The sequence below is a fragment of the Leucopleurus acutus genome, assembly GCF_964270905.1.
Source record: "Leucopleurus acutus genome assembly, chromosome: 2".
In the NCBI taxonomy this organism is placed as follows: domain Eukaryota; kingdom Metazoa; phylum Chordata; class Mammalia; order Artiodactyla; family Delphinidae; genus Leucopleurus; species Leucopleurus acutus.
Genome location: NC_139143.1, coordinates 143,105,294 through 143,131,654, shown reverse-complemented (window position 1 = coordinate 143,131,654; position 26,361 = coordinate 143,105,294). Strand labels below are relative to the sequence as shown.

The 26,361-nt window shown below is 43.6% G+C and overlaps 1 protein-coding gene across 7 annotated transcripts in view; it reads left to right on the top strand.

Moving 5' to 3' along the window:
• The window catches only part of FGGY (FGGY carbohydrate kinase domain containing), a 422,532-nt gene that overhangs the window by 215,861 nt on the left and 180,310 nt on the right, over nucleotides 1–26,361 (top strand). For all 7 annotated transcript variants that reach the window (XM_082834792.1, XM_082834791.1, XM_082834790.1 and 4 more), the window contains one exon: nucleotides 598–726. In XM_082834792.1, coding sequence (XP_082690918.1) covers nucleotides 598–726 — 129 coding nt within the window. The remainder of the gene's footprint in view (nucleotides 1–597; nucleotides 727–26,361) is intronic.

Sequence of the window (26,361 nt, the reverse complement as noted above, 5' to 3'; positions counted from 1 at the left end):
AACTTCTAAGAAATTCTTTGTTGAAACAAAATAATTCCCTCCCTTATCTTCTGATAGGAAGCAACTACATAAGTAAATTTTCTCAACTTCTTTAGGAATATACGTTAATCAGGGAGTGTGTATGGATGTGTGAATATGTGTGCATGCGTATGTGTGTGTGTGTGTATGTGTGTGTGTGTGTGTGTGTGTGTGTGTGTGTGTGTGTGTGTGTGTGTGTGTAAGGTATGCTGGTAGAGCTGCTGTGTTTGGAAGCTCATTTGGAACAGTTTGACCATTCCAGCCTAGGCTCCAAGAGGCCAATGTATTTGTAGCTTTTGGAATTTCTCATGAATGGAATCTTTCTCTGATTTGAAAGATGCCGTAGAGCTCTTGGCTTTGTAAAGCACCCCAGAGCATGACCTATGGGAACCAAGGACATATACCTAAGTCACCAAATGAGTATAGGGACTCTTTGCAGCTGCATGGTTTCCATCTTCATGAAGCTGAGAAAAGGCAGAGGAGAGGGGAGGGGGCAGAGAGGTTCTCTTAAGAAAGCCCTCTGTTTGCTTTTGTGTTTTTCAAACTGACAGGTGTTTATTTTTTCTCCTGTCTACCCAGGAAACCAAGTGCTGCCTCCTGGAACTTCTCTTGGAAATGGGCTCACACCAGAGGCAGCAAAGGACCTTGGCCTTCCTGCTGGAATTGCAGTGGCAGCTTCACTAATTGATGCCCATGCAGGAGGACTAGGTAATCTCTTACTCCATGTCACTACCAACACTGTGTTCAAACTCTCCTCAGAATCAAAGACACTCCTTTTCTGTTTTTAAACCAAAGACTGAGAGCTGGTGATTCAAGATAAATAAAGAAAAACCTTTAACAGTTAGGCATGTGGGTAGAATTATAGAACTTTTCATCAATTATAGGATTCATTTATAATTTTATTAATTTCTCCATAAAATAATAGAAAAAATGATGTGAATAAATATCTGGGCGGTTCTTTCCTTTACCAAAAATTTGATAAAGATACATTAACTTCCAACTAGCGTGGATGATGATGGTGTACTAACTTGTACTTCTTTTTTTTTTTTTTGCTGTACGCGGGCCTCTCACTGCTGTGGCCTCTCCCGTTGCGGAGCACAGGCTCCGGACGCGCAGGCTCAGCGGCCATGGCTCACGGGCCCAGCCGCTCCGCGGCATGTGGGATCTTCCCGGACTGGGGCATGAACCCGTGTCCCCTGCATCGGCAGGCGGACTCTCAACCACTGAGCCACCAGGGAAGCCCCTGTACTGCTTTTTTCTACAGATACTCCGAAACCCTTACAATTCTAATTTTATTTTCATATTATATTTGGCTCGTATGCTATGTCCAATTACTTGGGAATATCCCTGATTTCATCTTCTAAATAAGTCTCTAAATAATTTCTTCTAAATAAGTCTCTTCTAAATAAGTCTCTAAATAATTTCATCTTCTAAATAAGTCTCCAACCTGGCATTCTTGTGTTCATTTATTCATTCATCAAAGACCCATTGAACACTTAGTATGTCCCAGGCATGGGGCTGGGGGACAGTGAAGTTAATTAAAAAAAAAATAAACAAACAAAATCTCATCCCCAAATGGAAGACAGACAATGAGGCAAGGTTTACAGTAAAGTGTGATAACTCTGTCCTCTTCTTTATCCTTATTGCAGTTTTTTGGCAGGGAGGGAGGCATTGTTCAGATTCTCAATATTTTTCACTTCAACTATAGCCAAATCTTTTTTTCCTAGCCTTTCTTTCTAAGAGTGTTTCTTTTTAAATTATGGTTCAAACTTCATGAGATCAATTTAGTAGACCATGACCATTGGATTTTCAGAATAGAATGGACCGACCAGAGTAGAAAATCTCAGAGTATGTCTAGCACAGTAAGGGTAAGCACTTTTTTGTGGAACTTATGTTTCCACTTCCATTTTACGTGTCTGTGCATGTGTATACTGGGCCATGATGAACGTGAATTTCTTACTATGGCTTACAGTCCAAAAACTTTGAAAGATTTTTTTAGTCCCTACTTCATATTACAGACAAGAGTTATCTATTTAAATGCTTTCATCAAGCTGCGTTCCCAGAGCTCTGTCCATGCATATTCACCTCCATGTCTTTGCACGTGTGGTTCTCTGCCTAGGATGACTGGTCCTCCCCTTTGCCCACTTGCTAACTTCTACTCTAAGTTGAAGACCCATCTTAGATGCTTTCTCCTCTGGGTAGCTTTCCATGGAAGACATTTCCATTTATGTTGAAACTCCCTAAGCTGTCCTCCTTTCAGCACTTTTACCTACCCCTATGGAAGAAATGATTGTGTTGTAATTGCTCTTTTATCTGCTTGTCCTTTCCACCAGACTGTAAGTTCCTTGAAGACAGGGGCATTGTATTACTCATCTTGTGTAACCTGTGCTGAGCTGTGTCTGGTTCTTATAGGTGCTTGATAACTTTATTAAATGAATAAAGTCACATTAAGGCAAGAATAAGATAAAATAGCCCTACCCTGTAGAGTGAAAGTTAATCTGTTTCCTTATACAGCAGATTATTAAGCAGTGGCTAGTTCTTCTGCATGGTCTCTGGATTTTCAGAGCAGGATAGCTCTCATCCATCTACAAACATGTCCGTCTTACTCATCTTTATGTGTTCAGGATCTAAGACAGTGCCTGAGAAGTAGTAACCAGTCAGTAATGCATGTGGGTTGGAAAATACTGCTTATAGACAAAGGTATTTCTTACCCTTTTCAGTGTGGGCAGTGTCTGCTTTTGATTGGAATGTCATGATTTTGGTTTTTAAGAACAGGTACAAAGAGAATTTGTGGTCTAGACAGACATGGAGTGTTCCTGTCTCCTAGTAATCCTGACCTCCCATAACCTGCCTGAGGCCCGGCAAGCTTCCTCCATCATGCTTTTCCACTTATCCCTGGGCCAGCAGTCTCTGTCATCTACCCGCACCCAGGGGACAGGCACTAGGCTTGGACCACCACATGCTGAAAGTAAGCAGGCTGCACCTTGGGAACTTTCAGGACTCTGGTTCCCTTATCAGTTTCCCAGACCTCCCTAAGGAACAAACCGAAACACACCTTCTCACTTCTGCCCAGGACTCGCTGCATCCTCTAGGAGGGGAGACTGTGTCCTTACAGGTGCCTGGTACTTGAAGACACTCAGAGTTGTAAGTTGAACCGCACTGAAAGGAATCCAGGCCATGAAACGACCCCCCTCTTTTCCTAAATCAGAGATGGTCAGTGGCAGAAATTTTTACCCTTAGAAGCTTTGGCTGAGATTTTTTTTTTTCCCTTTAAAACACAAATGCACGGGACTTTCCTGGTGGCGCCGTGCTTAGGAGTCCACCTGCCGATGCAGGGGACACGAGTTCGATCCCTGGTTCGGGAAGATCCCACATGCCTCAGAGCCGCTAAGCCCGTGCGCCACAGCTACTGAGCCTGCACTCTAGAGCCCGCGAGCCACAATTACTGAGCCCGCGTGCCACAACTACTGAAGCCCGCGCACCTAGAGCCTGTGCTCAGCAACAAGAGAAGCCACTGCAGTGAGAAGCCCGTGCACTGCAACAAAGAGTAGCCCCCGCTTGCCACAACTAGAGAAAGTCCGCACACAGCAACGAAGACCCAATGCAGCCAAAAATAAATAAATAAAAACAAAACAAAACACAAATGCACTTACGTTAGTGAGTTTCCCTTGTGTTTTCCAAAAGTAAGTTCTTTAAGTGGAAAGATAGCCTAGGACCTTGGCTTCTTAAAGGGCTGAGCCTAGGGGCCAGCAGTGGCTGGGGAGGGCCCAGGCAGGCAACAGTAAATACCTACTTAGCAACTTTGACCAAGTTTTATCCTTCTTATACCTCCGTCTCTCCCCTTCACCTTACAGCCAGCTTAGGGTTAGGATATCTGGGAAAAAGAGGAGGCCTGGGAGCAAATATTCCCTCTTGTTTCCCATGCCACCTATGCCCCTTTCAGAATGTAGAAGAGAAGAAAGGCCTGAAAATCTTAAAAAGGTCATCCGCCCATTCCAGCCGTGCAGTTACTAAAGATAGCTACTGAATGTGTGTAAACATGGTGGTTACCGGTCTAGGCACTGGAGATGATAGCAGTGAACCGAGCAGCCAAAGCCCCACACCTTTTGGAGAGAAAATTCTCATACTCTCCTGGCCTGCATGTTTGTAACTTAATAGTATTGGTTTGAGACAACTAACCCCTGAGACATATCATGATGCTGTAATAAGGGCTCTGAACATGGAATCTGAAGATCTGGATTTAAATTCTTACTCTCTCTACCTGTGTACCTTGGGCCAAATATCATACCTCTTCACACTTCCGAATTTCCCCTTCTGCCATACAAGACAGTGATGCCCTCCTCACAGATGTGTTATGATATAAACAGGTAAAGCAGCTGACGTAGCATCTGGCACATAGTGGGCACGCAATAATGAGGTATCTTTCTTCAATTTTTCTCACTCTGGAGTGACAATACCTGGCACAAAGTAGGAGCTTTATAAATGGAAGTTCCCTGAGTTACTATCCAGGAGAACTGTCTTCCCTTTGCATAGGCAGTCGGAGAAGAACCCCAGGCTTCTGGACTTTATCTGCCGTCCATGGATCTGCCCTAAATTTCCTTCCCCGATACTCCTTTACAGAACACAGGATTCACTGCTTTAAGATTCTGTACAGATTGTGGTCAGAAACAACCTCATGATCGGGTTAGATGAACTCCATGCTAAGAGATTGTCAAGTGTCAGGTTAAGAATCTGGCTTTGGAATTGGATGCCATCCAGGCCTCGCACAGACAAGCCGCTGACAATCACAGCCCCTTCAAGTGCTGACCTGGTGTGACCTACCCTGGACCCCACATTCTGACTGTTACAGGGGTCAGCATTCTGCTTTGGAGAAAGACTCCTGGACTCTCAGTCTCCAGGGAAGCCTGGAACGGGAGGATAAAGATCAAAGAAGCGAGTGGAACTCAACTCATGATTTTTCCAGTTCTGGAAAAAGAGGAGGAAGCACTTGGTGGGAATAAAAATCAAAGATAAGAGAACATTTTGTACTTAAGGTGCTGGTTAGTAAGTTCTCCAGCGGATAGCCAGAAGATGGGAGGAGCTGTGTTTGCCCTTTGTGGGGGTGGTTCTCTCCAGGGCTCCGGCCGCTGCTCTCTTCCTAGCTTGTAAAAATAGTGGTAACTTTGTTCCAGGTCTTTTCTTGGCTCCAGCAGCCCAGCTGTCCTGAACTGGCAGTAACAACCTGATTTCTGTCTCAGGCCCTCCCTCCTAGTTGTTCTTCTTTATCAGACCAGCTTCTGATTCTCCATCACATCCTGAAGCCGGGCTGTCTCCTCCAGGAGCCTTCCCTGACTCCCCCAAGCTGACTTAAACCCTCCTTCCTCTCGCTCCCATGATGCCTGGGACTTGCCTTGTTTACAGTACACGTCACCCAGGTTTATGTGTGCAACTTTGTCTCATTTACAAGTTTGTGAACTCTTCGAGAGTGAGCCCCGTGCCATTTCATTCTTATATCCCAGCAACCAGCACAGTGTTTTGCGTGTGACACGTGCATATTTAGTGAATGAGTGAATGAATGGCATCCCCTGCGTGAGGGATGGATATTCAGCTGAGAAGTAGAGTAACCTCTCGTTACAGAGGCGGCTGCCCTGTACATTAGGTGTACCTGGCTCAGTTCTCCATGAAGCGAAAGAGTTGTTCTGAGCGCTCCCTGATCCAGTCCCGGTGTCTGGAAACTCGTGTCCTTTGTGCTCCCATCATGTTAGCAGGTGTTGGCCAAGAGCAAGCGTTGTGCCTAGGTTTAGCATCACTCTGATTCCAGATACTGGGTTCTTTGCCAGATGTTGATTTGGCTTAAATTGCTCATCTGAGTTTCAGAATCAAACCAAATTGAGGATTTTGAATTTCTCCCTCCCCTCCCTTGCCCTCCTCTCTCCTCTTCCTTCCTTCCTTTCTTATAGCAGAAAAATCGGTTTAGCCCGTCTTGCAAAAGGAGCTTCTGGTTCATGCCCTCTTAGAGCAACACATGGTTAATTCCAGTGAGCGATAAACCTTGCCAACTTTTCATCTCACCATTGTCGGTGCTCTAGAAGCAACACTGATTCTCAAAGCAACTTTATACATACTATTATTTTGTTCCATTCGTTAAATGAAATAATGAGGCTCACAAAGACTACCTAACTTACCCAAAGTCACACGATTAGTAAGCGGTAAATGCATGATTTAAACCCACACTGTCTGATTCCAGAGCTCACACTTCTAATCACTATGGCTTATGGAATGCGTATTGGTTACAGTGTGCTCCAGTCTACTCTTGAATTTGACACTTAAAGTAGCATTTGAGCGAGTAACAGGTATTAAAAAAAGAAAGTCTTTCAATAAATATTTATTGATGACCCACTTTACTAGTTGATGAGAGTATAAGGTGAATATGAGAGAGAACTGGACTTGTGGGAACTTGTAGTCTAGTAGAGAAAACAAACATTAAGTAAACAATGCAATTATATGTTCCAAGTATATAAGGCTTTGGAAAAATATGGAATGGGCCCAGAATTGAGACTTGAAGAATTATAAAAGGATTCCTAGAGGAAGTGATGTCTGTAATGTAACTGCAACATTTCCTGCCCTATTATTGCTTCCTGGTAAAATGGAATTCATTTACTTGTTGTAACTCTCCAACTTCAGTTAGGCTTTATTCCTAATAATAATAATAATAACAATATCACTAATAAAACAAGAATCACTACCCTTATTGGTACCACCTTTCGTGTGCCAAGTACTCTGCTGGACACTTCCTATACTTTATCTCTTGCTTCTCATGATGATCCTACAAGGCAGAGGTTATTTCCCATTCTGTACGTGAGGAAGCTCCATCACGTAGCTAGTATCGTGGCAAGATTTGAACCTGAGTCTGACTTCAGAGCTCTTGTTCTTTTTCTTTGTACCAGTGGTTCTCAACCAGGCGGGATTTTAACTCCCCATCCACAGGACATTTGGCACTATCTGGAGACATTTCTGTGATTGTCATTTGGAAAGGGGAACTGGTATGGCATGTGGTGGGCAGAGGCTAGGAGCGCTGCTAAACGTCCTACAGTACTCAGGGCAGCCCCACAGCAGAGAGTTATCCTGCCTTGAAGTGCTGGGAATGAGAAGCCCTACTCTAAACTGAAACCCTTCCAATGATAGTATTTCCCTTCATCAATTCAGTTTATTTCCGTAGAAGCCAAAACACAGCCCCAAATAAGCGTCTTACTGATAAATTAGTACTTTGTCGAAATAGACTTTGTGAAACTAACTCTCCAGTGAAAATAGTTGTGAGATAAGCCAGTAGAGTGAAGACTTCAGACTAAGGAGTGTAAGATGATTCCTGCCCCTTCCGTCTTACCCAGAGTCTAACACAAGACCACTTGTCCAGCTTTCAGCACATCATATACACTTGCCTCCTCCTTGCCTTTGGTCATGCTGTTCGCGCCGTTCGGGCTGAGCCCCGCTCCCCACCTAGACAGTCCTACTCATGTGTCAGCAGTCAGGCTAAATGTTACTTATACAGTGGAGCTGTCTCCAAACTGAACCCTGCTCTTAGAAAGCAGGATTCACTCCCTCCTCTGTGTTTCTGCCACACTTTGACCTATTTCATTTTTCCCACCAAACCATGTTCACTCTGCCCATCTTTCAGCATGGGACCCACAGAGTCAGCCCCCCGTGAATCAGTGAGTTAATTAAGATAATAAAAGTGAGAGGATTTTGAAATATCCAAAACAAGGATTGCTAAATCCAGGTAGGGGAGCCTTTAAAAAATATATAGAGGGCTTCCCTGGTGGTGCAGTGGTTGAGAGTCCGCCTGCCAATGCAGGGGACACGGGTTCGTGCCCCAGTCCGGGAAGATCCCACATGCCGCGGAGCGGCTGGGACCTGTGAGCCATGGCTGCTGAGCCTGCGCTTCCAGAGCCTGTGCTCCACAACGGGAGAGGCCACAACAGTGAGAGGCCCGCGTACCGCAAAAAAAAAAAAAAAAAAAAAAAAAAAAATATATATATATATATATAGATATAGATACCTACGGCCTACCCGTGAAGGATCCTGAGTCTGAGTGTCTGGGGTGGGGCCGGGAAACCGATTATAGGAAGGAAGTTGTCACCTGGTGCCCAGAGGAGACGGTTTGTGGGACAGGTTGGCACTGGGCTCACAGGTCAGAAGCAGAAGCGATGTGCAACTCTCAGGTAGACAAATCACACCAAACCACAACTGTGCTGAGAAGGAGCCAGGCCCAGACTCAGACCGGAAACTGGGGGCAGGAGGGACTGTGTCCAACTAAAAGAGAAGCTTGGATCCAAAGAGGCAGACGGTCTGTAAGGAGGGGGATAAGAAGAGCAGATAAAGTCTTGCCGGGGAATCTGGAAGGAGAAAAGCGGTGTCAGTGCCCAAGCAGATAGGGCGAGGATGACTCCGGGAGTTCCTGGATGTGAATCAGAAAGGGGGAGGAGGCGTTGGTTGGTGTGATTTTAAGGTTATTGTGTTAGGCTGAGGTTTGGTTTAATGAGAACCACTGTTGCCTGAGACCAGAGCAGTTGCATGAGCCTTGGTGAGGGGCAGAGGGGATGGGGGGAAGGACGGCTTTGGGTTTCCTGTCCCCAGACCCCAGGGCTTTCCTGGAACACTGTGCTTGTCTGGACTGTGAGGGATGAGCCTTAGCTGGGAGACCGGTCTTTTCTGTGGCCAGAAATCAGGGCTAAGTGCAGCCCTGCGGGGCTACAGCCCCCTCCTGCTGTCCTACCCCTCTCTAAACCTGTGCCACACAACCCAGGGTATGCCGCTATGAGCCTACCCTGAAATGGTTAACTTCTTTATTTTATATACAGGCTCGTGTTTGGATAATGAGTGATCGTAGGCTTAAGAACGAAAAGGTTGCTTAAAGACTTTCTGTATCAAATTCTTCAATATGCAGATGAGAAAACTGAAGCCCAGAAAAACAGTGAGTCATCCAAGGTTACCCCAGCAAATTACCGTCAGAGTTGAATTTAGAAACTGAGCCTCCTAATTTATTGGTCAGGGGCCCTGCCCCTGTTATGCCACACCATCTCCAAATTAGGAAAAGGGAATGGTTTTGGGTATCTGGAACTCTATCCATCGTGGAAAATAAGAACAGGCAAGAAGTGGGTGTATTCACACCTGTGCTTATGTATATGTGCAGCTGTATCTGCATTGCATGTATATACATGTGTATGTGTGTATACATCCCTGTATGTGCGTGTATGTTATTCCATTCTACCCATTATGTCCCATTTAATGGCTGCAGTCAGGATCCTGGCTGGCTATCAGATAGGTAAACTAGTTGTTCTAAGCCACTCATGAGTAAGTCTCTTCCATTTTGTGGTCACAGTCTGCATTAAGGGTCTCCCTCAAAAGCTGGTAATAATAAAAATGCCTGGCATTTCAAGTTCCTTCTGAAAAGTTCAAAGCAATTGTTTTTGTTTCAGTCTGTGCCCAGCTTTGCGCTGGGCACTTAAATAGTCAGTGTCATCAGCTCACAAACACACTGTGGGCTGCCATTGTTTTCTGCATTTAATATACAAGGATATCAAGGTTTAATAACTTGTTTCATTGTGACATTTCAGTAAATGATAAAGTTGGATCCTAGGTCCAAGTTTTTTTTACTCCAGAGCCTATGAGCTTTTTCCTGCTTGCCCTTCTAGTATATTTATGTACGTCTAGATATGTCTATGCATTTACTTACCTTAGCCTATAATTACACAAACTTATGTCTGTATCTAAAACGGAAGATAGAGCTTCTATTAAACATTCTTCCAGGTAGGTATGTTTCTAGATCCAATTTTTTTTTTTTTTTTTTTGCGGTACACGGGCCTCTCACTGTTGTGGCCTCTCCCGTTGCGGAGCACAGGTTCCGGACGCGCAGGCTCAGCAGCCATGGCTCACGGGCCTAGCCGCTCCGCGGCATGTGGGATCCTCCCAGACCAGGGCACAAACCCGTGTCCCCTGCATCGGCAGGCGGACTCTCAACCACTGTGCCACCAGGGAAGCCCTCTAGATCCATTTTATGGATGAGAGAGTTGAGGCCCAGATTGGGGAAGGGACTTAATAAAATATACTTCAAACAGCACACATGTTTGGGGCTCTCCCAGCCATGGGGAATAAGACCAGGCTCATTAGACCAGGCTGGCTATTTTTTGACTGTGGTAGAGAGATCAGTAATACTAAAGTTGATAATAATTTTGTTGATTATTTTTGTTGATTAATGTTGAAATGAATGTTGATATTAAACTTATCTGTGTAGTGACTTGCCACTTTCAAACCATCATCCTGGTATTTTTGCTTCCATTAATAGTTGAGCAAATGGACACTCCAGTAGGTGAAGGGATTTGCTTAAGGATACTGGATGAGGAAGGATTGGATCCAAGACTGTAATGCTGATCTGTCTCTCCCCGTCATTTCACATTTACTTTGGTGAAGACATTTCATCAAACAGTGGAGCAAGTGCTTCCTTCTAAACAGAGCAGAGTGTGTTGACTCAGTGTGAGTTCCTGTGCCCAGAGGCCCTGATTTCAAGCAAATCTCTGACCAAACTCATCAGCTTCAGAACCTTATCTGGTATCCAGAGGGAATTTGTAACCAGAAGGTTCTACTTATTCACTCATGTATTAATATGTGACTGAAAAGATGAGCTGCTGTTTTCCTTTGCTGAGCTTGGGAACAAAAACAAAAACACACAGAATAACCCAGCCCCAGGTTCTGATACTGCCAACCACCTGTTAGGAGGACTTCCCACCCCAAGTTCAAAAGGTAGAAGACTGCTGGAAAAGTGTTTGTTTGGGGACCCAAAGTCTAAGATTGCACTTGCGTCACTGGCTGTGAGAGTAGGCTTACCCCAAAGGTCCACTGTTTTTCATGGCACAGAAACTCAGCACATGGTGCTTCACATCCATGTAATAACCCTGAGCGCTAATGTTTACTCTGGGGCTTGCACATCCGCAGCTGTTGGTGGGAAAATGCACATCTCCAGTCATCGCCCCTCCGCGGCAGCCTCACATCTGAACTGCTGTCTGCTTCCTTATCATCTCCCCACGGGCCTGGGTAATTTCCTTGTTTTCAATTTTCTCTTAACTAAGCATTCATATGAGTCATTATAAAGGGTGAAGAGAAAAAAAGATTGTTTTTTCCCTACACTGGGGATCTTGAGGATTGCCTCCTGGCATCCTGCAGCCAGTATAGATGTCTAGAGAAACTAAGAAAGAAAAATCATGCTGTGTGCTATGATGTAGGAATGTGACTTCTAACGACAGTGAAAATGAAAAATTTTGAGGTAACACAACAGTAATTAAGAACACATAGCTGATTCAAATCCTGATTCCACTTCCTGTCCGTGTGACCTTGGAAAGTCACTTGACACTTCTTGCCTCAGTTTTTTCCATCTGTGAAATGGGAATAATAATCGCACCCACCTCATAGAGTTGTTTGAAGAATAAATAAGCTAATATCTGTAAAGCACTTAGAACAGTGTCTGGTAGTGCTATGTATATTTAGGTATGACTAATGGGATCTCAGCAGACTTACATTATGAATGATAGCAGTGAGCAAGAGAAATTCAGATTCATTCCTTTATTTACCAAATATGTGATAGCTTCCTTTTATGTGCCAGGCATTGTTGTACGGGTGTTGGATATAGTAGTAAATAGAGACGAGTTCCTACTCTGTAGAGCTTCTATCTTGCTGCGGGTGTTCGTAACCTTACATATAAACATATATGTGTATATTTTATATGCGCCGTATGCATGCATGTGTGTGTATGCACACACATGCACATGTATGGGTGTGTTTGTGCCTGTGCTTATGTGTGTCCACGTGTGTGCATTTGTTATACACTTCTGTATGACCATCCATGTATACATGTGTGTGTCTGTGTATATGTGTGCACAAATGTGCCTGTATCTGCATGCTCATAAATGTGTATGTATGTCTGAATGCTTGTGTGTATCCGTATATGTGTGTGTGCCAGTACACACACACACACACATATACATACACAGTTGGGTATATGTGTTTATGCATGTGTGGGTATATGTGTGTATATGTGTATAGGCATGCATGTGTGTTTATCAGGTACTGCTAAGTGTTATGAAGGACAGGTCTGTGTAAAGCAATGGAGAGTGCCAGGAGTTGCTGCCAGTACAGAGAGTTCTGGAAAGTTTAATCCAGAGTGGTGACATTTGAGGAAACAGACCTCAGTGAACTGAGGGAACATTTTATGGTTTAAGAAGCAAGGTAGCGATTAATTCAATCAGCAGATATGGGTTAGGCCCATACTTGTATGGGCCTCAGATGCCATACAGGGCACTGGGGCTACCAGAGATGACCCAGTCCTCTCTCTAGAGGAGCTTAGCAGCTGGTGGAGAAGGCAAACTTGTCATCAGAAAAATCTCATTGTAACCTGCATGCTGCTTTTCCCAGATGAGAAGGAAGTGTCACAAGAGGGCAGGGAATGGATCAACTAGCTCTGCCAGGACAAGTGAGAGAAGCATCACCTAGGAGATGGAAACGGGATAAGCATTTCAAGAGGCAGGAACAGAATGTGAAAAACTTCGGAGTGTGGAACGGCCTGACTTCATCAAGGAGCATTTCAGTATGGGAAGCTTGCTGTTCACGTGTGAGGGGAACAGTGAGAGATGGCCGGGAAATCAGAGCCGGTACTGTGGTGTGGGCTCTGAGCTCCCAGCTTTGCCACTGGTTATTAACAAGTTACTTAGCTGCTCAGTGCCTCAGAGTTCTCCTTTATAAATGGTAATGACAGTAGCACCTCATCCGGTGGTTGCATTTTATAGACGCCTTCTCCTGACATATGGTGAGCCCTTAAGTGTTAGCTCTTCCAGGTCAGAAGCTCAAATGTAAAAAGCCTAGAATTCCAAGTTAAGGAGGTTGGATGCTAAAATTAAGTTGGATCAACCCTATCTATTCAAATAGCTTCCTCAGCACTGATTGTCATGTGAAAACTATGTCAAGTGTTCTACATGAAGCATTTGCCTTGGGGAGTGCAGCTCTGATTTGTAATACCAATGGGTGATAGTGCAAAGAAACAGTTAGAGCAGTAAAAAAAAAAAAAAAATGCCAGCTCATTTTAAGCTTAGAACAAAACTGTTCACTTCAATGGAATGAAGCAGATGTTTATTTTCCCAGGCCCTGGGAATTCAGAAATAACCCACTTGCTGCCAGGGCTTTGCCCTCTACCTTTGCAATGTCACTTACTCAGCCTGCAGAAGCATAGCTGGAAGGGAAAGTGCATTTCCCCACCTCTCACTTCTGTATCTCAGCATCCTTTTTACTCATCCATCAGGCCTGAGGGTGAGCACTGCTACTTTTCACTGTCTCCTACCCACTCTGATCTTGGCCACTGTCTTTGTGAGAGGAGATTTTTCTCTGGTCCTGTCATCTCTCTTCAAATCCAAACACAGAATGTACAAAGTCTGCCCATGCTCACTGTAGTCTGAGCTGCTGAATATTCTTCCAGAGCCCTTTAGGATTTCTGTGCCCATACTTCTTTTTCTTTTTTTTTAACATCTTTATTGGAGTATAATTGCTTTACAATGGTGTGTTAGTTTCTGCTTTATAACAAAGTAAATCAGTTATACATATACATATGTTCCCATATCTCTTCCCTCTTGCGTCTCCCTCCCTCCCACCCTCCCTATCCCACCCCTCTAGGTGGTCACAAACCACCTAGCTGATCTCCCTGTGCTATGCGGCTGCTTCCCACTAGCTATCTGTTTTCGTTTGGTAGTGTATATATGTTCATGCCACTCTCTCACTTTGTCACAGCTTACCCTTCCCTCTCCCCATATCCTCAAGGCCATGCTATAGTAGGTCTGTGTTGTGTCTTTATTCCCGTCTTGCCCCTAGTTTCTTCATGACATTTCTTTTTCTTAGATTCCATATATATGTGTTAGCATACGGTATTTGTTTTTCTCTTTCTGACTTACTTCACTCTGTATGACAGACTCTAGGTCCATCCACCTCACTACAAATAACTCAATTCTGTTTCTTTTTATGGCTGAGTAGTATTCCATTGTATATATGTACCACATCTACTTTATCCATTCATCTGTTGATGGACACTTAGGTTGCTTCCATGTCCTGGCTATTGTAAATAGAGCTGCAACGAACATTTTGGTACATGACTCTTTTTGAATGATGGTTTTCTCAGGGTATATGCCCAGTAGTGGGATTGCTGGGTCATATGGTAGTTCTATTTGTAGTTTTTTAAGGAACCTCCATACTGTTCTCCATAGTGGCTGTATCAATTTACATTCCCACCAGCAGTGCAAGAGGGTTCCCTTTTCTCTACACCCTCTCCAGCATTTACTGTTTCTAGATTTTTTGATGATGGCCATTCTGACTGGTGTGAGATGATATCTCATTGTAGTTTTGATTTGCATTTCTCTAATGATTAATGATGTTGAGCATTCTTTCATGTGCTTCTTGGCAATCTGTATATCTTCTTTGGAGAAATGTCTATTTAGGTCTTCTGCCCATTTTTGGATTGGGTTGTTTGTTTTTTTGTTATTAAGCTGCATGAGCTGCTTGTAAATTTTGGAGATTAATCCTTTGTCAGTTGCTTCATTTGCAAATATTTTCTCCCATTCTGAGGGTTGTCTTTTGGTCTTGTTTATGGTTTCCTTTGCTATGCAAAAGCTTTGAAGTTTCATTAGGTCCCATTTGTTTATTTTTGTTTTTATTTCCATTTCTCTAGGAGGTGGGTCAAAAAGGATCTTGCTGTGATTTATGTCAGAGTGTTCTGCCTATGTTTTCCTCTAAGAGTTTTTTTTTTTTTTTTTTTTTTTTTTTTTTGCGGTACGCGGGCCTCTCACTGCTGTGGCCTCTCCCGTTGCGGAGCACAGGCTCCGGACGCGCAGGCTCCGGACGCGCAGGCTCAGCGGCCATGGCTCACGGGCCCAGCCGCTCCGCGGCATGTGGGATCCTCCCGGACCGGGGCACAAACCCGTGTCCCCTGCATCGGCAGGCGGACTCTCAACCACTGCGCCACCAGGGAAGCCCCTCTAAGAGTTTTATAGCGTCTGGTCTTACATTTAGGTCTGTAATCCATTTTGAGTTTATTTTTGTGTGTGGTGTTAGGGAGTGTTCTAATTTGATTCTTTTACATGTAGCTGTCCAGTTTTCCCAGCACCACTTATTGAAGAGGCTGTCTTTTCTCCACTGTATATTCTTGCCTCCTTTATCAAAGTTAAGGTGACCATATGTGCGTGGGTTTATCTCTGTGTGCCCACACTTCTGAATGTTCCATCTTCATTTTGTTGGTGGCAATGACAAATTTTCCCACCTAACTTCCTTCTGTTCCCATTTTGGTTAGAAATTACTATTTACTGAACACTGAGAATGGAAAATTCATAGAGGGGCAACGTGAGAAAATACGTTATTTACACTATTTCCAATTACCCATAGTAAATCGAAATCATAATACAGATAATCCAAAAAAATGAGTATTTTAATTTGAACAGTTAGGTTTTTGCTTCGCTTGTTTGTACATCTGATTTCTGTCCTTATTTACATATTGTAGTGGTTTTCAAATTTGAGTATGCATAGTCAACTAGGGAATTAGTTAAAATGCAGATTATTGGGTCCCTGCACCCACCACTATGCAGATTCACACCAGTAGGTTTGATGGTGGCCTGAACATCTGCCTTGTCTCCGGTGCCCACATGATCCTAATGAACTTCACCACTAATGCCTTAACAGATGTGGGAGGGCTGGTCTAAACTCAAGTTGGTTACAGTCAAAAGTCATCCGTGTGTAATCCAGAAAGAACAAAACTGAGTCCAGGCTAATTGAAAGACTGCATTTTAAAATTTTTTATTTCAAAAGCAGAGCAATAAAGAGCTCTTCCAATCTGGTACACTTACCATGAGCTGGGTGCCACTTAAGCGTTTACCTAGACAGCACTTGATATGGGCAACAACTATGGCTGCGTACATTCTCCCCACCCCCATGTAAGGGCCACAGTGAGACTTACCTTGGTTCAGGCATGTGGGTGGGATGGGAGGAGAATCTCGAAGGTCTGTCTGACTCTAAGTCTCCTGTTCTTACCCTCAGATAGCTTCAGCCAAGCCTCTGTTAACTGAATTAGCCATGGACAATTTGTTTTGAATGTTCAATAAACAGAAAACATGGAGCATCTTTGGATCAAATGCTCAGGTCTAGGGAAAGCTGTTTGTTTTAAAGAGATTGTGTTAGGCTGTTAAGCTGTATTGTTACAGTTTCCTGGGCTGAATTTAGCCTAGAGAGTTAAAAGTATGCCAGCCTTGTGACTCACCACTGTGAAAACTGAGGGTGGGTGTGGACTCCGCCACCAGTATCAGTAACATGAGTGAAGACTCTATACACCTTATATTCAGTCCTCTCACCACTAAAAGTTGTAAAGAAAAACCCACATAGTTCAGTTCTGCGAAATGCATTAAATATTCTGGAATAATTTGGCTCTTATTCACAAAATGTCTGCTTTACTGTGGTGTTACCTTATTGCCCAGCCTAATGCGTGTGGGCTAATAATTCTTTCCCCATGTGCATATCTCTAAGTGTGACACATAGACAATAACATTTAGACATTTAAGTAGATGATTATATTACTGTCTCCCCCACTTAGACTGTGAGCTTCCTGTGGGCATTGTATCTGGTCATATTCATCTCTGTAACTTCAGACCCCAGCACTTAACCCAGGAAGCATATGCATGAGTTAATGTTTTTGTCTATAAACAACATGCTGTAGCAAAGTCAATGATATAAAGAAATAGAGATATAACATGAGGACTAAGTTCTATAGGAATTTGAAAAAGGGAGAAGTCTCTTTCAGTAGAAACATTAAGGCAAGGGAACAAAGATACTAATATTCCTTGAGTGACTTCAGCATGGCAGGAATGTGCTGGGTAGGCTCCTTGTATGATCTTCACATCAACCCCAGCCGCTTGTTCAAGGTCACACAACTAGTAATGAGAACCCCAGAACGTCAGCCGCCATGGTCCTTTGGGGAAGTGGGAGGGGCAACCTGTGAACTGTACCCAAAGTAATGGGTATCTTCTCCACTGGAAGCAATGAAATGTAGAAGAGTCTGGTTGGAGGGAATAGCAAAAGCATATGTGAAGGCACTGAAATGTGTTCAGAAATGGTAAGCGTTTCAATTTGGCCAAAACCTGTGATATCTATGAGAGGTTCCTGGAAGATGAGGCTGTCAAGGTCAAATAGGTGGGGAGAGAATGGCAGTACCTGAGCACCATGTTGCAAAGTCTTTGCTGCCCTTCTTTTCCCCAGGCATTGTCAAGGCACTGAAGGTGGTTTTAAGCAAGAGACTTATTCCACGCAGGACTTATGTATTTCTATTCACAGTAGTTTGGGAAGAGGAAAGTGTGAAGGAGAAGGGGTAGCCTGAAATAGGGTTGAAAGGAAGACAGGGAATTTGACATCTTCTTCTTCCTTCTCCCCCTCCCCTTCCCCCTCCTTCTTCTTTCTAAATCCATTGATTAGGCAAGAGTTGTTTAAAATTTTGGATGCTCTTTACATTTCTTCTATCTATTACTAAATTAAATGTATGAAAGTATCTTTTTAAATTTGAAATAAAATTTCTCTCATATTTGGCAGTAAATAGTAAATAACTTTTTAACCTTAAAGTCGCAGAGTAGTTAATCCAGTTTCTAAACTGGGCTTTCATGGAAACCTATTGTCTTTCATGGAGATATCCACTTGACTTGAGGGGCCATAATCAAAAGAGAAGCCCAAAGAATTGGGCTTGATACTTCTACTGCTTTACACGCTGGACATTTGCTGATTTGAAATCTGCAGCTGAGACTCTGGTAAGGGTAAGTGAAATACCAATTTGGTAATCTCTCCAGGCTGGAAACACAACAACTTGAGTTCAGGGATCATTAAGGGTGAAGAGTACTGATAAACACTCTAGGCTTTTAGTTGGGACCATAAGAGTAAACTGAAAAAGACAGACTTTACAAAGGCTGAAGCCTGGCTTTGAATGAACTCAGCACTTGATTAAATTCTGTTAATCTGTCCCTACTTCAGCTAACTGCAAGAAGGAAAATTATATTTTTTATGGAAGAAGATAACATAATCAGAGGTTCAACTTATAAATAAAATTTTTCATATACAATTTCTCTGTTGAACAATCTAGTTATACAAAGTATAAGAATTTTCATAAAAAAAAAAAAGAATCTTCATAAAGCAAGGGAAAAACCAAACCCACAGAAGATCCAGATGTTGGAAATATTATACATGGACATTAAAGTATCTTTGAGTAATTTGTTCAAAAAATTATAGGAGAAGATGGAGAATTCAGAGAACTGGGAGGTATAAAAACAACCAAATAGAAATTGTAGAACTGAAAATTCAATAATTGAAGTTAAGAACTGAAAAGATGGTGTACAGTTAACAGCAGACTCAATATAGCCGAAGGGAGAATTAGTGATCTGGACAATAGGTGGGAAAAATATCCATGCACACTAAAAAATATCTGTGGAAAAATATCCATGTATATCCATGCTACAACACAGTATACAAAGGATAGAAAAATACACAAGATACACAGAGGAGTATGAGAGATGGGCATGGTAAAGGGGTCTAGTAGAGATACAACTGGAATCTTAGAATGAGAGGAGATATATAATAAAGCAGAAGCTATATTTGAAAAGATAATTTCCAAAAGTTTTCCAAAACTGGTAAAAGAGCTCAAGTGAATTATTTTAACATTGGGAAAAAACTATGAATGCAATTTCATATTTAAAAAAAGAGGAAAATGATATGATAATTTTAATAGTTGTTTAAAAAAAGGCCTTTCATAAAAAAATTTAAGACAGAGTCACGACTTTAAAAAAATCTTGGTGGGCTTCCCTGATGGGCACAGTGGTTAAGAATCCGCCTGCTGGGCTTTCCTGGTGGCACAGTGGTTGAGAGTCTGCCTGCCGATGCAGGGGACATGGGTTCGTGCTCCGGTCCGGGAAGATCCCACATGCCGCGGAGCGGCTAGGCCCGTGAGCCATGGCTGCTGAGCCTTCGCGTCCGGAGCTTGTGCTCCGCAATGGGAGAGGCCACAACAGTGAGAGGCCCACGTACCGCCAAAAATAAAAAAAGAATCCGCCTGCCAATGCAGAGGACACAGGTTCAAGCCCTGGTCTGGGAAGATCCCACATGCCGTGGAGCAACTAAACACATGCACCACAACTACTGAGCCTGTGCTCTAGAGCCCGCGAGCTACAACTACTGAGCATATGTACCACAACTACTGAAGCCCGTGTGCCTAGAGCCCGTGCTCCACAACAAGAGAAGCCACTGCAGTGAGAAGCCCGTGCACCACAACAGAGTAGCCCCCGCTTGCCACAACTAGAGAAAGCCCGCGCTCAGAAGCAGAGACCCAGCGCAGCCATAAATAAATAAATAAATTTATTAAAAAGATAAAAGAATCTTGGCAAACAAAGAATAGAAAGGAACTTTCTTATTCTGATTAAGGATATATAGAAAACAAAACAAAAAACCTAATTCAAACATTAGATTAATGGTGAAATAACACTTTCCCATTCTCACCACTTCTATTCCACATTTTATTGTAGGTCCTAGCCAGTGCAGTAAGTCAAGAAAACTATAAAGATTAGAAGAAACAAATAAAACTAACATCATAGGTGACACAATAACACACATATAGAAATTTAAACATTTTATAGATAAAATATTAAAATTTATAGATAATTTAGCAGGGATGCTATTCAAAAAGTCAAGACAAAAATAAGTTTCATTTTGTAAAGAGGAAACATTTAAAACATTAAAATTTTAAGTAGCATAATTAACAATAATATAAGAAATCTAATACCTAGGAGTAAATTTAATTGCACATGTGAGAGACATCTATGTAGAAAGCTATAAAACATTATTGAGAGAAAATGAAGAAGACACAAATAAATGGAGGGGTATATGATGTTCATTGATTGGAAGACTCAATATTACATAAATGTGACAGTTCTCCCTAGTTTGTAGCATAGACTCAATGAGTCCAGTTCAAAATTCTAGCAGATATTTGTGTGAGGGGCTAGAAATTGATGATCAGATTCTGAAACTTTTATGGAAAGAGCCAATCATAAACAAGACAACCTTGGAGAAGAGCAGAGTTGGAGGACTTAATACTAACAGACATAAAAAAACTTGTTATAGAGTAATTAAGGCTGGTATTAGGGCAAGGCAGACAAACTAGAGGAAAAGAGATGAAGGAATCTAGAAACAGATTCACAGTCAATTTATGACAAAGGTAGTACTGCAGAGCTGTGAAGTATGTTAACTGGATATCAATATGGGAAAGACTGAATGTTGCCCCTTGCCTTATACCATACAGTAGAGTTTATATGCAATTTATAGATAACGGAATATTATTCAGTCATTAAAAAGAATGACGTCTTGCCATTTGTGACACATGGATGGACCTCAAGAACATTGTGTTAAGTGAAATAAGTGAGACAGCAAAGGGCAAATACTGGATGACTGTATGAGCTCTCTTACATGTGGAATCTAAAAACAAGCAAAGAAATCCCAAGGTCATAAACACAGGGGACAGGTTGGTGGTTGCTGGAGAAATGGCGGAGGGGGTCAGAAGGTACAAATGAAAACTGAGAAGTGAGGGGTGGACACCAAACCTTCCCAGCTAAGTCCTGATACTTGACAATGGTTCAGTACTTCAGTGAACTGTGAAAATGACTTTGAACCCTTGAATCGTTTGCAGTTTTTACATGTTCCTCCCTCTGCCAGGGTAAGAGCAAAAGCAAAAATTTACTCGTTTTCTGTTGGCTTTTTTTCCCACTAGAGGTTTTCTTTTCTTCCCGCTATTATAGTTTAAGTTTTATCCTGACAAATTCCAGGACACCAATCAAATTCTTTTTCTTTTTTAATGAAATGTGGTTGCATTACTTGATTGATAATAGCCCAAATGGACTCAGGCCACATAGCGCCATAGAAAGAGGATGGTATGAAGACGGAAAGAACACCTGTGGACCTGCCAGAATTTAGTCTGTAGGTTGGCACGTAGATGGCAGGATGTGGGGAGGATGTGGATGAGGAGGACCAGCAAGCTTTGGGGCACCGTGCCCAGTGACAGCATAACAGGTGTGCCGGGGCGACACAAGGTTGGAAGGCCTGGCAGGTGGAAGCTGCTTCATGTTGTCTGTTCGGTTGCTGCCTCTGGTCTGCGCTGCAGGTGGCCTTGGGAGTCGTCTCTCCAAAGAGCCCACAAGGAGATGCGCTGACATGGACACGCTCCAGAGGTTTGCCCAGAGGTGCTTCAAGAAGATGGACTGAGTGTTATTTTTTAAATCACTCAAGAATTCTTCCCTTTGGAGTACAGAATTTAGAAAGAGAGCAAAGGACGAGTGAGAAATAATATGAATATACAGCATACATCCAATGGAAGTGTTGGATACCAAAAAACCGCCCAAGAATACCCACAACTCCATTTCTACAGTCTCATGGTTGGAAAACATGATCTCCAGAACCAGACTGCCCGAATTCCTATTTCACACCATCACCTGCTGTCTGTGATCAAGGGTCAGTGACTTACCTGCTGGCTCTCAGGTTCTCTCATCTCCAAGATGGGCCTCATAACAGTGATTGTGAGGATCCAATACCACGGTAATTTGCATAAAGCACTTAGAAGAGCTCCCTACATCCGTATTAACTGTTATGATGATGGTGATGTAGAGAAGACCTAAGGCTTTTGAGGTAGGCTGCAGCGGGACCCAGGGTGAGTGGCCACAGCCACGGTGGAAGAGATCTCTGACCATCAGCTCAAAGGGGAAAAAGGTCCTCAGTGGAGAAGCCTGTTTGGACCCACATGGGGTGAGTCATTCCTCCTGCTAGAGACTTGCTGTGCCCCTGTGACAGCCGTGGTTAGGCTGCTGTGTACCCGTGTCCTTGGCTCCCAGGAGACTGTAAGCCCTTTGAGGACAGTGATCATGTTTTTCCAAGTATTATTTCTCCTGCAGTGCTGAGCATGGTGTCTCACGGAGAGCTGTGCTCAGTAAAGGTTTGTCGAATTGGATCCTACTGAACAGAGGAGAGAGAGAATATTATTCGGGACCTAACATGTGCCAGCACTTTTCTTTCAAAATAAGATTGTATTTTTACATTTTACTTTGAAATCCTCACTTCCCTTTTACAGAGGAGGTACTAGAGGCTCAAGGAACTCCACTCATTTGCCTGAGGTCATGTGGCTGGAAATGACTCTCTGAAATCCAGTGCCCTTTTCAGGCCATTCCCCTGTCCCCCAGGGCCTGGGGCACAGGCACAGAGAAAAGAGAGCAGAGCCTGGCTGGAGAACAGAGCCCAGGGCTGCTGTCCTGAGAACGTGGGTGTCAGAAGCAGGTGCGTAGGTGGAAAGGGAGGGCTGAATCTTGATCTCTGCTGAAGCAGCAATGTCGTTTCAACTATAGTTTTTGAAAAATGCCAACGTATTCCTGTGGGACTTGCTGTAATTCATTTTTGCTCTCGTCTTCCACACTATTTATTTACCTAAGCCTTTGTTCTCTTTGAAACTATTTGAGCCACATGTCATTCATTGTGTTAAAACCCTGGGCCCGTTATCCTGCTCAGGTTTTTTTCCTCTCTCCAGCTGCTCTGCATAGCACTTAATTCTCTGACTCTGGCCTGACTCTTATCCGGCAGTAGGTCGCCTTACACTCCCACCCCCCTTCTCCCAGGAATGGGGGCCAGGAAAGGAGGATCCAGCTTCAGACTCTATTTTTCTTTTCTGTCTCCTTGTTGTCTAAAGCATGAGCCAAGGTTAGATCAATCAGTCTAGGTGTGGTGAAGCCCCGTGACCCTCCCCAGGGGAAATCCTAGCCCCATAGCAGCTTGGCTGGTTTTGGCTCTGGGAGTGAATTCCAGGCTTTGAAGAATCTGTCAATGTTCAACTAACCCCACAAAACCTCTGGAAGTTTTTTGATGGAACCGAAACTCACACCAAGGGAGGAGGCCCTGAGCGTGGCATCAGAGGCTGGGGAGAGAGAGAGAGACAGGGAGCCAGCTAAGGTCTTTTCCTCTGAAATTTCAGGCCTCTTCCCCGGGTTCAGGTGTCCTAAAGAGTCTGCCTGAGCAAGTCCCAACTCCCCTTAACATTTTCCTGAAGCCTCTCACTGGCCTGCTCTGTGTCTTTGAGGGGATTGTCAGGGTGTCTAGTGCCTTTTTCACCTGCAAGGAGCCTTCAGATAATTTTATGAATGAGACCATTTGTCTAGGGGCAAGACAAGATTGCTGAAGGAAACCTAGTCCCGCTGTCTCCGGGGGGAAGTTGGATACTGATATTTATCTAGCAGTTCTTCTATCTTGCCTTATGTGTAGGGTGGCCACGTACTACGCTTGCTCAGGACTTGGTTGGGTGCCTCCTGGGGCACTAGGAGCACAGTACTAAAAGCAGGAGTAATGACCCTGTAAAGCAGACACCATTGCTCTCACCTCACACCTGAGAAAACTGAGGCGCACAGAGGCGAGTTAGCGTCCGCACAGCACACTTGGGGTGGGCCTGGGAATCCAGTACTATAAACTGTCCGACTTCAGGCCCCGAGCTTTGTCCAGCCACGTTCTTCAGGACACAAGGCTGCATCTCCATCAGACTGTGCAGCCCAGCAGCTCGCGTCATCTATTTCTCTCTCCCGTGTCTTTGTTTAACTGTCTCTTTTGTCTCCAGGGCTACCTGAAATGCCTTTCCTCTGCTATCCCCTTGCCCTGCTGACTGAGGAAGCTCCTGGCTCACCTCCTTCAGGAAGCCCTTCCTGACCATCCAGACTAGGTCAGGGGTCCTGGCTCCACGCTTTCATTAGTCATATTCAGCTCTGAGTCACTGGTTGTTCCATACTATCTTTTTTTTTATATATATATATATAAATTTATTTATTTATTTTTGGCTGTGTTGGGTCTCCTTTGCTGTGCGTGGGCTTTCTCTAGTTGCAGTGAGTGGGGGCTACTCTTCACTGAGGTGTGTGGGCTTCTCATTGTGGTGGCTTCTCTTGTTGCAGAGCACGGGCTCTAGGTGCGTGGGCTCAGTAGTTGTGGCATGCAGGCTCAGTAGTTGTGGCTCGCGGACTCTAGAGCGCAGGCTCAGTAGCTGTGGCACACGGGCTTAGTTGCTCCGCGGCATGTGGGATCTTCCAGGACCAGGGCTCGAACCTGTGTCCCCTGCATTGGCAGGCAGATTCTTAACCACTGTGCCACCAGGAAAGTCCCTCCATACTGTCTTTTTTTTTTTGCGGTACGCGGGCCTCTCACTGTTGTGGCCTCTCCCGTTGCGGAGCACAGGCTCTGGACGTGCAGGCTCAGCAGCCATGGCTCACGGGCCCAGCCGCTCCGCGGCATGTGGGATCCTCCCGGACCAGGGCACGAACCCATGTCCCCTGAATCGGCAGGCGGACTCTCAACCACTGCACCACCAGGGAAGCCCCATACTGTCTTATAAGTGTCTGCCTGTATACCTTTCCACCCCTCCTAGACTGAGATCTTGTAGAATAAAAGGAAACAACTTTCATCTTTAGAGTTCTAGCTCCTCACACAGTGCCTGGCTTATAATTGGGGGTCAATAAATAGGTGGTGAATTAATTAATTTATAAAACATCGGAAGACAACTGTGTGATTTAGAGTCACAGTTTGAGATCTATGTAAGGATTTATTCCATAAGATACATTTGTGGTACTTGGATCAGTTCTCTTATTTTAATTTTTTTTTTTATAGTGCTGCAGTGAACATTGGGGTGCATGTGTTTTTTTTAATTTTAGAAAGTAATTTTTTGTGAGTTAACTTGGCTGTTTAGATTGGATTTCAACTTGACCCTTTACCATGTCTAGTGCCTGCGAGTGAAAAATTGTCTTTTATAAGGTCACAGGTGAGAATGTCCAAGTAATCTAGAGGCCGTGTTGAGGTTAGGAAGAAAGGAGTTTCTGAAATCAAGTTTTCGCTTTGTCCTTACTGTGGATTTTGCTAGTGTTCTCTGAGTCTCAGATTTCCAAGTTACTACCTGTTAGCCTACCTTTGAGATTCAATCTTTCTGGGTAGAAGGGAGGAACAGAGTAGTGAGACCCAGTTATCTGAGGGTTTATGCTTTGTTCTCTGACCCTCCCAAAGCTCTTGTATTGACGTCTGATGGGTGCAAGTCATGGATGAGTGTAGCACTTAGACAGAAATGACATTTGCCATCACCAAGTTGAATTGCAGGATGAATGGTGCTACATGTTATCATGGCTTCAGGGATATAAACAGCTTTTGGGTTATGATCAACAATGTTTAAAATGTTAGCCTGGATCATTCCTACTACCTGTTACCCCATTTTCTTTATTCCCCTGAGCCCCCCATTATACTGTCATCAGTTGTATACTCAAGGACAGAAAACAAATGTTCCAGTCAGTCTAAGTAAGCCCAAATCCCTCTGGCAAAGCACACACCATGCTAAGAGGGAATGCCTGAACTGTCCGGCCAAGCCCTGGTCTTAACACCAAAGACAGAGTGGTCAAGTAATGACAACAATGGCACAACCATATGGAGTAAACTATGATCCAGGTACCGTTCTCCTCACCTCATCTTCACAGTAGCCCTATGAGCTACATTCTATCATCGTTTCGATTTTATAGACGAAGGAACTGAGGCCCAAGAAGGTTAAGTGGCTTAAGACTTGCAGCTTGCAGACTTGAAGTCAGGCAGTCTAATTCTAGAGCCCTCTTTGTTCACCATTATGCCCTAAATAGTGCAAATATCTAGTAAAGTCTGTTCTCATCTCATTTAAACCAAGACCTTCCCTATTATGTTTCCAGCTCTGTGGTGGGGTGGAGTGTAGGGGACAGGGATGGTGGCAGTGTCAAGGAGTGTAAAATTTCTTTGTAGACTTTTTACATAGGATTTTTTAAAAAGGTATACCTACTTTAGGATTTAGATTGGATGCATTCTAAATGGCATTTCTTTCAAAGCCAAGGTGATCCTTCATTAAACACTGGGATCACAGAAATCTTTTTAGCTGTTTCACTCCCTTTCATTTGTTAGGATTGAGATGAACGCTTTGGGCTTGCTTTAGTGGATTATAACAATAAATCCTGAAAGAGATCTGAGTTCAGCTCTGCTGTTTGCGAGTACTTAGAATTCTTATAAGTGGTTGTAAAGAAAGGAACTAGTTTCTGTAGCTCCATGAGATTTAAAGTTGGGTGGATCTGCCTGTGACACCGTCCTCCCCACTGTAACTCTGGGAGACCTTGGACAAGTTCCTTGAACAACTTTTGGTCTCATTTTCTGAATTAGTAAAACAGTGTGATAATAACTACCTCCCAAGCTTGTTAT